General features: G+C 49.6%; 1 protein-coding gene and 1 non-coding gene across 2 annotated transcripts in view; one reads left to right on the forward strand and one right to left on the reverse strand.

The window, feature by feature from the left end:
* Mettl22 (methyltransferase like 22) overlaps nucleotides 1-12,985 on the forward strand; it is a 19,701-nt gene that overhangs the window by 3,458 nt on the left and 3,258 nt on the right. Inside the window, exons 3-9 of the mRNA XM_021184945.2 lie at nucleotides 2,727-3,089; nucleotides 7,042-7,082; nucleotides 7,172-7,316; nucleotides 9,154-9,225; nucleotides 9,714-9,767; nucleotides 10,694-10,774; nucleotides 12,205-12,307. Coding sequence (XP_021040604.1) covers nucleotides 2,727-3,089; nucleotides 7,042-7,082; nucleotides 7,172-7,316; nucleotides 9,154-9,225; nucleotides 9,714-9,767; nucleotides 10,694-10,774; nucleotides 12,205-12,307 — 859 coding nt within the window. The remainder of the gene's footprint in view (nucleotides 1-2,726; nucleotides 3,090-7,041; nucleotides 7,083-7,171; nucleotides 7,317-9,153; nucleotides 9,226-9,713; nucleotides 9,768-10,693; nucleotides 10,775-12,204; nucleotides 12,308-12,985) is intronic.
* On the reverse strand, nucleotides 5,396-5,478 carry LOC115029653. Its single transcript, XR_003835214.1, has one exon. It is a non-coding gene; the product is annotated as a small nucleolar RNA SNORD86 (small nucleolar RNA).

A 12,985-nucleotide genomic window follows, 5' to 3' on the forward strand; every position in this document is an offset into this window, starting at 1 on the left:
GGGGGAAAGCTCTTCTTTTTTTAATCAAAACTTTATTGCAAAAACTGACAAAGAAAACAAAATTCACCTACAAGATTTAATGAGACTCAGCCAACTTCTATATGTCTCAGCCAACTTCTATATGTCTCAGCCAACTTCTATACACTTAGCCATTTTGTATACCTCTATACAGAATAGCCATTCTGACACTGGGGAGCCTCACATTGGATTTTATGATTTCACTCTTAAATGTTCTCTCTCTCTCTCTCTCTCTCACCACTTACCATCCACCCAAAAAACCAAAACCAAACAAACAAAAATCCATGATACAGTTAGAACTAGAAGCCACAAACGTTCTATGTTCTTTAGTGACTCGGGTGTTACTTCATTCATGGTGTCACTTAAGTCTTCCTTCACTGTGCACATGCTGTGCTTTCCTGCTGTACCACATCTGACCTACCACCGACATGCAGAAGTGAGCAAGCCCACATTGTCATGCAGGAATGATGTTGGAGCTCTGTGTGACTGTAGGCCCCAGGTGCATAGATGAACAGGTACATAGATGGTGGTACTGCCTTGACCCTGTGCCTGGCTGGCTCTGTTCCTTCTTCCTCGGCTTCCTGTCTTTCCTTCTGCACAGGCTCCCTGATTCCTCTTCCTGCATCTTGCAGCCAAGCATAGCTTTTGAAAATGCAAACCCAACCAAAGCACTGCCCTGACATGGATTCCCCACCAGTCCCCCATGGTTCTAAGGAACATGTGGCCTTCGACTGGGCTTCTAGCCAGTGTGCCCAGCCTGTCGCCCTCCCCTCCGTGATCTCTGTGCCGCTTCAGTAACTGGCCCAGTTGGATGACGCATTATACCACGCATTGACAAATTACAGCCTGTGTGGCCAAACCTGGTCCTGCTTTGTTTTTAAAAATAATGTATTGAAAGACGAACAGAGCTGCTTGTTACTGTGTTTTTATGGCTGTAGACAGCTGGGTCGTTGCAGCAGAGATCCTGTGGCTCAAAGGGCTTATGATACTCGTTTCTTAACCTGCTAAAGGAAAGATTTGCTGGCCTTATATGGTTGCCACTATGTATCACACAAAATACAGTTTTATTATGTCGGGGCAGGGAGCTCACAGTCTATAATCACCTTGTTTACTTTGATGTTTTGCCACTACAATCCCTAGATTGTATAAGCTCCCTAAGATGCTGCATTCTGGTTGGTGTCTCCAGCCCAGCCGATGATCAATGCATGTTTGTTGAGTAGATGGATAGATGAATGGACTGGTGGGTGGTGGATAGGTCAGATGAATGAATAGATGGTGGGTTGGTGGATGGATAAATGGACAGGTGAGTGGAAGAAATAAATGATGGTCAGGGTGGGTAGATGAACAGGTACTTAGATGGTGGTAAGTAGCTGGATGGCAGGAGTAAGATGGATGAATGGATGGGTACATAGAGTAATAGATGATGGATAGTTGGGAAAGTGAATAGATGATAGATAATAGACTGGATAAATAGATGGATGGGTGGATGACTGAGTAGGTGGATAAGTAAGATGCATGGATGGATGAGTAGGTAGGTGGTTGGGTGGATGCTCAGAACTTGATGTGGGATGTGGTACTATAGAAGCCTGAAGCAGAGCTAACTGACTGAGTACTAAAAGCTAGAAAGGCATCCCAAGAAGAGGAAATGGCTGCACAAGGCAGTAAGGGCTCGCCTCAGGTCTTCCCATGTCCCCTGCTCCTTGATGATGTCTGCAGTGTGAGAAGTTGGTAGCAGTGAACTGGACCTAATATCAAGTCAGTTAGAGAGGACTGGGGACTCTGAGCCACTGCAGTTCACTGGCCTTGGCCTTGGCCTTGGCCTTGGCCTTGGCCTTGGCTGGCTGCAGGTGGATTATTCCTTATTCCTGGGATGCAAGTATGGAAACAGGCCCAGAGTAGACAGATGCCTGACCCAGCCTAGGGTTATCCATTCTGAACTCCTAGCTCTTTTTGTTTCTGACATACCTCCCCTGGAACGTGCACTCATACTGATATCTGTCTCAGTGACTTTCGGGCTACCTGGTGGTGAGGGATAGGCCAAGAGTGAGTGAGTGAGTGTGTGTGTGTGTGTGTGTGTGTGTGTGTGTGTGTGTGTGTTTGGGATTGTTTTGACCTAGCATCCTTAAGAAGCACCTGAAGCTGCCTTGGCCACTTAGCAAGCTCTCTCACCCTCTGCGCCTCTGTTCACGCACCTCTGAGATGGCCGCTGTGCTCTCTTCACAGTTACACTGCAGCTAATCGACTCAGGCCAGGTGCCTGCACAGGTGCTCACTCAGCAGAGGCTGCTCCATGGGAAGCTGGTGGCTGGTGGCTTCTGCTGCCCAGATGGTCACTGTTAAGTGCAGCAAGTCTCTGCTGCTTAGCCCATTCACCCCTATATGGCCTTTAGAAATATCTCTAGTTGAGCTGGGCATGTGACTCAGTTAGTAGGGTGTTTGCTTAGCGCACACAGCCCTGAGTCTTAACACCAGCAACACATAAAAGTGGGTGTCATGGTGCTTGTGTACAACCCAAACACTGGGTTGTAAAATTAAGATCAGGATTGGAAGGTCACTGTCATCTACATAGTGAGTTTGGGGCTAGCTTAGGCTACACGGACCCTGCCTCCAAAGAAAAACTAACTATCTCCTGTCGGCAGTCAGACTTGTCAAAGCAGAGGAAAGGAACAACGACCTTGGTGTTGCTCACTCTGTGTCTCTCGCTTACAGTCTTCCTGTCCCAGTTCAAGCTCTTGTGGAGTCGGGACTCTTGGACAGACTCGGGGGCTGAGGACAGTGGTCCCAGAGACGTCTCCACAGAGGAGATGCCTCCTACTGGGTCAGGAAGTGGCCACAGTCATGAGGATTTGTCCCTCCAGGCTGGGGATGACAACACCATCCAGGAAGGGTTGAGTGTTCCCCTGGACGAGGATGGGGACCTGGATGTGGTCCGAAGGCCACGGGCTGCTTCTGATCCCAACCCGGCAGAGCCCGCAAGAGACAAGGTACACCCCACGATTCTAGCACAGGAGGAAGATGACCTCGTGGGAGACCAGGCGCATGAGAGCTGCCCCCACAGCATCATCAAAATAGGTAAATAAAGGCTGTGCTCTCTGGCCCCTGAGGGAGCCACACTGGCTGTTGGGGCACAGTAGAGCTGTGGGCATCAGTTCTTAGTTCAGATTGGTTCTAGTGAGCTGAGCCCAGGCAGTGCCACGGCCAGCAGAGTCTATTCAAATCCTGTAGATCAACTAACTTGCTGAAGACTTCGCAGAGGCTCCCATTGCCCTCTGGATGGACTACAGATGACTCAGCTTAAGAAGCGGGGAGGTAGGGGGGACACAGTTCTCACTCACCTCTCATCAGCACTGACCAGGACCCCAGACCCTTCTGTGCTTTCCTCACTCTGGTTCTCTGTTGGGCTGCACAGTCACCTCTGGTGCCTGCTACCAACCTCTACTTTCCAGCATGCTCCCAACTGCCCAGCTCCTGACTCAGGTACTACTTCCTGCAGAAAGCCCTGCTCCTGCCTCCAGCTCCCCGGTTCTCTAACCTGGTGTGTGGCTCAGGACGGAGTTTGTGAGGTGCTTAGCTGGGTTCAAGGAGAAAGGAAGCCGTGGGAAATTGAGTAGCAGAGCGTGAATGGAGGGAGGTATCAGTTCACAGCAACCTGGAGTGGGCCAATCAAATGGGTCGGAAGCTGGGGCAGTGGGCAATGAAAGGAGAGGTGAGAAGGCCCAAAAAGGGGTTTTGACAGACACTCGGAGACAACACTGTGAGGCCTGCTGTCTGGGCTCAACAGGCAGAGCAAGGGTCTTGTGACCTCAAGTGTTGTGTGACACTCATTTCTGAGAAGACATAAACAAGCCCCTCATCCCAGAATAGGGAGCAGATGACAGACCCACGTAAGGACACCGCCAAAGCCTAACTTAGTGAGCCAATGGGCTTTATCTGGGGACGAAGGGTTTTATCTGGCTTATGTCTGATCACAGTCCACCACTGAGGCAAACGAGGGTAGGAACCCTGGAGAAACACCACTTCCTGGCCTGCCCCAGCCACCGTGAGCCACACGACCCATGGGCTGGTGGTCGTGGACTGTATGAGAAAGGAATGAGCCAGTAAGCATCACTCCCCTCAGTCTCTGCTTTAGGCCCTGCCTCCAGCTTCCTGTCCTAGATACCTCCTTGTCTTCCCCTTGGTGGACTGAGATGTACAAGCATAAACCAAATAAGTTCCGTTTAGCCAGTGTTTTATCACAGCAATGGCAAAGAAACTAGGGTGTTCCCTCCCCTCCAGGACCAGAGTGTAGAGTAAGTGTTCCATAGTGACTGGCCTCCAGCTAGTGTGTGCTAGGAATACTGTCTTAGAAGCTAACAGCAAATTCCCATGGGAAAGCTGCCCCTTCTCCTGCTTTCCTGTGGCCTTGGGTCTTCAAACATGACTGTTCTTCCCTCTCAGCCAGGGGCTCAGGATAGCATTAAGTTTCTGAAGTGGTGGCTCTTGGCGGTGTCACCATCACCACAGCACAGTCTTCCGCCACAGTTGCATGGGTTGGGCTCACTGCTCTTCTGCCAGGACATCTACCCTCAGAGTGCACACAGCCTTGAGCAGGCTCCCAGTCACTCACCCTAGAGCACCACACCTCTACACAGAGTCAAGGATACAGCTCTCGCTGGGTGCTAATGATAGGTTAGCAGACTCAAAGGGGTTGATTTAAAAATTCCTCTTCTGTTTCAACCTGACATTAGGAAAGCATTTTGACACATTTTGACTTAATAAGTTTTCTCTTGAGCTGGTCATTTTCATGGCCCAGCTCCACTGACTACAAATGTGTGAGTGTTGGGGACATCGATGAGATTAGCAGTTTCTAGCCATCCGCTGAGCCCGATCCCTGTCAGCATGGTCTGACTGTACCAGAGCGCAAGGACAGAAGTTATCTGTGTGTGTATGCAAAGGAACTGGGGCTCAGAGCTGCTAAGGGTCAAGTCACCCAGGGACAGTGAAAACTCTGATACTCGTGAGTGGCAGTCTGACCAAAGAGCCACGTTCTGTCCCTCAAGGGGAGCAGACTTCCCATACTCTCCAGATTCTCTCTGCATCTGTGAAATGGGGTGACCCAATCCAACTCAGTCTCAGGGTGTACACCCCAGGCTGGCTCATGTGAACATGCACACATGTTCAGTGAGGCAGTGTGTCCCTGAGAGGTTGGTGGGCGAACTTTGTTCTGATTCCCAGCTGGTGGCGCATACTGAGCCCCAGCATGCCTCTTCTGAGTCCATATTTTGTTGTGTTACCCCTTGTCTTTAGGGCTCATGTGCCAACCTAGCTCCCAGAGGCAGAGAGGGAAGGCATCCAATTTGCTGACCTGGAAACTCGGTCCCTTTTTGCTGGGCCCTGGGAATCACTCAGACATCAGGACTGGCCATCATCCCCATAGCAGAGGCCTGTATAGGTCAGGTCGCACCTCTTCTTCTGAAAGGCATGGGAGTGGTTTAGTCCTTCAGACCAACAGCCAAGACAGAGACGGCTACTGTTTGGGCTTTAATCTTGTTTCATTTGGTTTAGTTTGTGCATGTGTGTGTATTGGTGTGTGTACACATGCACACATGGGGAGGTCAGGGGTCAACTTTGTGAAGCTAATTCCCTCCTTCCACCTTTGTGTGGATTCCAGGGACTGGACTCATGCCCTTGCCTGAGGTGCAGTCTCTCCAGCCCTTGCTTTGTTTGTCTTTTGGAAGGCTCTTGCTCTCCAGGCCACGCTGGCCTCACGCCTGCAGGTTTATAGATGTGAACCTGCTTGCTCCTCGGGTTTTGTTATAAGACTGTTTTAGTTTGTGTGAGTTTGGCAGGCCCTGGAAACATCTCTGCTGTGTTTGTTCATTTGTTTGTTTGAACCTCACACAGCTGTTTGCAAACATTTAGTACATAGTCCCTTGGCCAATTTGGGCTATGGTATGAGACCCCATTTCAAAAAAAAAAAAAAAAGAAAAAGAAAGGAAAGGAAAAGACTGCTATTGAGTTGTAACGTCACCGCAGAGATGATATTTTGCAGCGTTTCTTTTTCTCCTTCATCTTGTGTTTCCACTCCTTCCCACCATCAAAATCTTGTTCTAAGATAGTTTGGACTTGAGAGTGTATACCAATCACCTGTCTCATGAACATTTTATTTAAAGAGATGTAAATGAAACTTACTCGTTAGCTTCTGGTGCGGTTGTTAGCACAAGAACATACTTTGGAAGGAGCTGTATTTATTATTAGTATGTACATCTGTTTCAGTTTTAGAATAGAAGTTCGGGTTGTGTGATACAGGTGTGTACTTTAGCTGGGTTCAGACCTGATGTGCCTTGGTCCACGGGACACATAGCAGTCATCCAATGACCTAAAGGCCTCTTACCTGCTCGCACCTGCTCCACCTGCTCCCACCTGCTCCACCTGTTCCCACCTACTCCCACCTGCTCCACCTGCTCCACCTGCTCCCACCTGCTCCCACTGCTCCCACCTGCTCCCACTGCTCCCATCTGCTCCTACCTGCTCCACCTGCTCCACCTGCTCCCACCTGCTCCCACCTCCTCCTGCTCCCACCTGCTCCTCCTGCTCCCACCTGCTCTCACCTACTCCCACCTGCTCCACCTGCTCCCACCTGCTCCCACCAGCTCCACCTGCTCCCACCTGCTCCACCTGCTCCCACCTGCTCCCACCAGCTCCACCTGCTCCCACCTGATCCNCCACCAGCTCCACCTGCTCCCACCTGATCCACCTGCTCCACCTGCTCCCACCAGCTCCACCTGCTCCCACCTGATCCACCTGCTCCACCTGCTCCACCTGCTCCACCTGCTCCACCTGCTCCTACCTGCTCCCACTGCCTCTGCCTGCTCCCACCTGTCAGTGCAACCCGTGCTTCTGCTTCTCTTTTGGTTGTTTAACTCTGCCACCTGTCTAGCCAGAAGGGCAGACACCCCCACATACATTCATTACCCCCACCTCTGTTTTCTGTCCACTTCCGTTTCACAATGGACACTTCTTTCTTGGTTTCTATCCTTTCCAGAGCACACCATGGCCACGCCCCTGGAGGATGTAGGCAAGCAGGTGGGTAGGCCCTGTCCACTTCGTGTGGCCCCCTCGAGGGTCTCTCCTGAGCCTTGACTCAACCTTTGCTTCTTTGTCCTCTCATACAGGTGTGGCGGGGTGCCCTACTCCTGGCAGACTATATCCTGTTCCGAAGAGACCTCTTCCAGGGATGCACCGTGCTGGAGCTTGGGGCAGGCACAGGGCTCGCCAGCATCGTGGCAGCCACGATGGCACACACCGTTTATTGTACAGGTAACAACTCTTTACCTGTACAATAGGGAATAGTGGGCCCCTGATTTGTACCATCTGTAAAAATGAACAAGGTCACCAGGTTCTCTCTGCCCCCCACCTCCCATTTTTTGTCTAAATGACTATCAACACCCAGTCACCACAGTGTCACCCTGTGGTCAGGAGATCATGGGCATGCAGTGTCTGGTGTCCTTTTTCTGCTCACCCTCCCAGAGCAAATGACTCAGGGAGTCCCTAGGTTGTGCTCTTCGTAGGCCTCACACATTGACTTAACATTTGTGTCTAATGACAGAAACAAGCTTGTTCTTAGGGAAGAGTGAGAAGCAGAAGATGAAATGTACTCATAATTTCCCGAGTGATTCAACAGTATGCAATGTCGTAGGCACCCACTGTGGGCTAGATACAGTTCCAGAGAGTTAGCAAGTAAGTCCCTGCCCCAGGGACTCAAAAGAAATGTGCTTGTAACCGTTCATGTATGAATGTGTGCATATGTCTGCATGTGTGCTATAGTTTCCAGTCTTTGTAATTATCATCTTATTCCTCTTACATGTTCTCCTTTCTCCCCCCCAAATTTTGTTTTGTTTTGTTTTGTTTTTCGAGACAGGGTTTCTGTGTAGCCCTGGCTGTCCTAGAACTCACTCTGTAGACCAGGCTGGCCTCGAACTCAGAAATTCACTTGCCTCTGCCTCCCAAGTACTGGGATTAAAGGTGTGCGCCATCACTGCCCAGCCTCCCCCAAGATTTATTTATTTATTATATATACAATGTTCTCCCTGCATGTATGCCTGAACGCCAGGAAGAGGGCACCGGATCTCATTATAGATGGTTATGAGGGTTGCTGGGAATTGAATTCAGGACCTCTGGAAAAGCAGCCAGTGCTCTTAACCACTGAGCCATCTCTCTAGCCCCTATATTCTACTTTTTTAAAAAAGAGATTTTTTTTTTTTGAAATTTTGAGACAGTCTCACCATATTTCTCAGCTGACCTGGTACTTACTGTGTAAACCAGGATAGTCTTGAACTCAGAGATACATTGCCTCTGCCTCCCAAAGTGTGGAATTAGAGGGGTGTTCCACCATGCCCCACTTATTTTTATTTTATATTATATAATGTGTGTGTGTGTGTGTGTGTGTGTTAGGAGTATGTACATATGAGTACAGATGTCCTAGAGGGCATAAGATCCCCTGGAGCTGGAATTACAATTGGTTGAGAGCCATCTGATGGGGGTACTTGGATGTTCTGCCAAAACAGTGTGACATCTTAACCATGAAGCCATCTTCCCATCACGCTTTAATGCATACTCTTAAGGAATAACTGAAATCTCTATTAAATAGTTGTATAAATATAAATAGTGCATATACACATGCACATACATGTACACACATGCACACAAACACACTCAACCAAAATCTTGAAAAGTATTGAAAAAACATGGTCCTGTGGCCTTAAACATTATTCTAAATGACTCTTAGTAAGGAGATCATCGTTGCCATCTGTTTAGCCCTTTGCCAAGCACTCTGTCCATGCTGTTCTTTCCCCGTTTGTCATCTGCAGCAGTGAACACCTGTGTGCCTCATCTGACGATCCTTAGGGTGATGAGTGGTCCTGGGTAGAAACTGAGCACTGTCTTAATATTTGCATTTGAAATTACATCACACTCACAGAGAAGTTCCTAAGATCATTCAGAATGTGTCACAGGCCCGTCATCTGGCTTCCAGAGATGCCACCACCTTAAATGAGCGGAGCTCAGTAGTCTGGCCATTGGTGGTAGCTCGCCATGAAACATGCTGGAGACAGGTGTCTTAACCCCTATGTCACAGTGCACCCTTCTGTCATTCTAGATGTCGGCACAGACCTCCTGGCCATGTGCCAACGAAACGTTGCCCTCAACAGCCACCTGACTGCCACTGGAGGTGAGGGCCAGCTGCAGAGGGGTGGGGTCAGGTGGGAGTCACCCAGCGGGCCCAGTGTTGGTGGTGGCTTCTCTTTGCATCAGATGAAGGAGAGATGCCAGGTGTTCCCTTGGTGTAGCACAGTTTCTGAGCATAGATGGCCTGCCCTGACACCGTGAAGCCTTCCTGACATCCCTGGGCTGACTGGCAAGTTCTTTCCCTCATGCATTTGGCTCATCCTCTTAGTACTGCCATAAGCATGCAGTCTTAAGTCATCCACCAAGCTGCCGTCCCCTGTTAGGGTGACCAGTCCTGTGTCTTATTTATAGAGTCACTGTCATTGGTCACTGTGAACAAGTAGGAAGAGAAGGGGGTATGGGAGAGAGTGCAGACAGAGGAACTGAGGAGGTAGATAGGCGCCTGTTTAGATCGTGAGGGTGGGTGGCGGAGTCAGGGTGTTTCTGTGGCCATTTGTATGCAGTCTGGGAGTTCTGTCTCTGCTTTTGCAGGTGGCGTGGTTAAGGTCAAGGAGCTGGACTGGCTGAAGGACAACCTCTGCACAGGTGTGTGTTTCGTGTGTCCCCTTGCTTTAGTGACTCCTCTGTGGCACCTAGAGTTCTCAGCTCTTTGACCTCATTGAGCCAGAGCCCTGGCTATTCTATGCTGGGCCCATGATCACCTGCTGCGCACACCTCCAGGGCCACCATGGCGGAATCAGTTCCGAATGGGAGTGGAGAGACCAGCACTCAGAGAGGCCAGGGTGTGATCCCAGGTCTGTGACCGGGGCCTAAACCGCTTCCCAGAAAGCATCGTGAACGTCTGCAAGAGTTTCTCAATTCTTCCACAGATGATGTCAGACCCGATGCTTGCTATTTATACCGCAGCTTCTTTCCTTTTACCTGTCAGTAAGGAAACTCGAAGTACCTGTCACCTGACAAGCACACTGTGCTGTGACCCTTTGACCCTTGGCCTTCCCAGACTTCTTCTGAGAGAGGTTTTAGTAACCTTTCTGTAAACACAAAAACTGAAATCCAGAGTGATGTAACCAGTTTCCTGGTGTCACACAGTGAATTGATTGGGATGATGATTGACAGATAATGTTCTCACAAGGCCTAGGGCAAGTGAGGATGGAACCAACCTGCCCCTCACTGGTGGCAAAGGTCCCCCTTAACTGTGTGGCTGTCCCTAGGTACAAGTCGACTTGTTTCCAGCCCCATATCTATCTATCTCTCCCTCTCTGTCTCTCCCTCCCTTCCTCATTTTTCTTTCTTTTGTGCAACAAAGCCTCATTAGGTGGCCACAACTGGCCTAGCACTCACAGAGATCTGCCTGCTGAGTTCTAGAATTACCAGGGTGTACCAGCACTCTCAGCTCAGCACACACAGCTCAGCCTTGTCTCTTGTTCCGAAGCTTCCTTCAGAACGTTTGCAGTAAGAGCTGGTGGCCAGCACAGGAAGGAGTGGGCCACTCAGTCTTCTCTTCTTTGTAGATCCCAAAGTTCCCTTCAGCTGGTCAGAAGAAGAAATCGCTGACCTGTATGACCACACCACTGTGCTGCTTGCAGCCGAAGGTGAGACCATCCTGTCATCCTGTGTCCTTGCCATCACCTGTGTGTGTCACAGTATCCCCTGGGGTAGAGGGCACAGGGAAAGCGGGAATGTTAAATGCTCCAGGTTGCCTCCTCGGCAGTGGAGATGAACACCTGTTTGCCGCCCAGAAGGCTGGATGTAGTTAACAGCCCAGTGATCTGTGCTATCTACAGGTCAGGCCAGACTTTCCCTCCCTAGACTTTATCTTCAATTTTGTTTCTTAGTCAATAGGGAGATGTCATATATACTAGGTAGCCTTGTGACCTCTGGAATGACCTAGACCACAACCTACCCTCCATTAAGCCCTTAAGGTATAGAACCCATTTTTATGGAAACGGTCACATGTACTTTGCAGAGGAGTTTTGATGCAGTCACACCCTAAGCTTTATTGAGATAATTGTCACCAGGAGACCTTTTTCCAAAGTTTTACTGTGCTTAAATATGTCTAAAATAGGGGCTGGAGAGATGGCACAGCAGTTAAGAGCACTTACTGCTCTTCCAAAAATCCTGAGTTCAATTCCCAGCAGCCACATGGCAGCTCACAACCGTCTGTAATAAAATCCTATGCCCTCTTCTGGTGTGTCTGAAGAGCACACAAGTGTACTCACATACATAAAATAGATAAATAAATCTTTTTTCTTAAAAAAAAGTCTAAAATAACCTGCCCGGTGACAACCTGTCCATCTGAACCAACAGCAGCTAATTAAGTCCTGTTGAACTGGATGTCCTTGCTCACGTGGATCGGGACTCTGCCAGCCCTGGTGTTTGCAGGGACCCCCAGCCCCTGCCTACTCTGAGTCACCTCTTCAGGGAGATACCAGATTAGCAGCTGCCCTGCAGTGGGAGGTACCAGCAGCCCAGAGAACGACTCCTTCAACTTTCACTAAGGAGGATGAGTTTGTTGGGAGTTNCTTACAGACAGACAGTGGCCATCTGTGTGTCCCCAATGTCACTATGCCCAATTTACCAAGCTCCTATTTTGTATGCCTATTAGTCCACAGCAGAATTGATGAAGACCCATGTCCAAGCAGTGGAGGTGACTACAGGCTCAGATACACGCACACACATACACACACACACACACACACATTCTAGGAAGGTCAGAATCTTCATGCATGCTCCATCCTCGCCCTTCTGAGTGTCTCGTAAACTGTCCAACCGTGAAGAGGCTGGCTTTGATTTTCTGTGGTTTGCTGTGTAGAACAGCTAACAGTAACTTTCTGTGAGAGACCCTCGCCAGAACAAGCCTCACTTCACTCTTAGACACATCCTGGAAGCACCGTCCAGAGCATTCCTCCTCAGTGGCTACTGTTTGTGATGCTAAGGAGCCACTCCGTAGTGATTCCATGGGTCCCTTTGAATAGATCTCTGCCAAAGGTGCACTTTCTTCCTAATCCTCTTCTTTCCCTAGTGTTCTACGATGATGACTTAACCAACGCTCTGTTTAACACACTCTCCCGACTGGTCCACAGACTGAAAAATGCCTGCACCGCCATCTTCTCAGTGGAAAAAAGGTGAGCTGTGCTGCCCTGCAGCTGCATCCCTCCCTCGATGCAGTCGTCACTGTGCCTCTCACACACCTACTGTGTGCTGGGCTGTGGCTCTCCCAATCTCCCTCCCCTTACTTAGTCTCTTTAGGCTCTATTGTCGGGCTTGGCCAGCCTGGCCCCATTTTCAGATGGAGCAGGGAGGTTATGAGACATCAGGGTAATGGCCCCAGAGCCACAGTGAGACAGGGAGAGGACCTGTCCAAGACCAGGCCACAGCCGTCTCCCACGTGCTAAGGCCATTGTCATTAAGGCCTGCCGTTGGCATCACTTTTACTCTGGTTTTCTGTAGTCCCAAGTCTTCAACAAAACTTAAAAATGAAAGTTGAGCAGGGCAGTGGTGGTGCACGCCTTTAATCCCAGCACTTGGGAGGATTTCTGAGTTGGAGGCCAGTCTGGTCTACAGAGTGAGTTCCAAGATAGCCAGGGCTACACAGAGAAACCCTGTCTTGAAAAACCAAAAAAAAAGAAAAGAAAAGAAAAGTTGAAATGGTTAGTAATAAAAATAGAAAGGCAGGGTTCTCTTGTAAAGACACATCTTTCCACACACTGCCCTCCTGCCATGTGCTAGCCCTGCACAGTACCCCTCACACTGCCCTCCTGCCGTGTGCTAGCCCTGCACAGTACCCCTCACACTGCCCTCCT

Source organism: Mus caroli, chromosome 16, assembly GCF_900094665.2.
Source record: "Mus caroli chromosome 16, CAROLI_EIJ_v1.1, whole genome shotgun sequence".
NCBI lineage: Eukaryota > Metazoa > Chordata > Mammalia > Rodentia > Muridae > Mus > Mus caroli.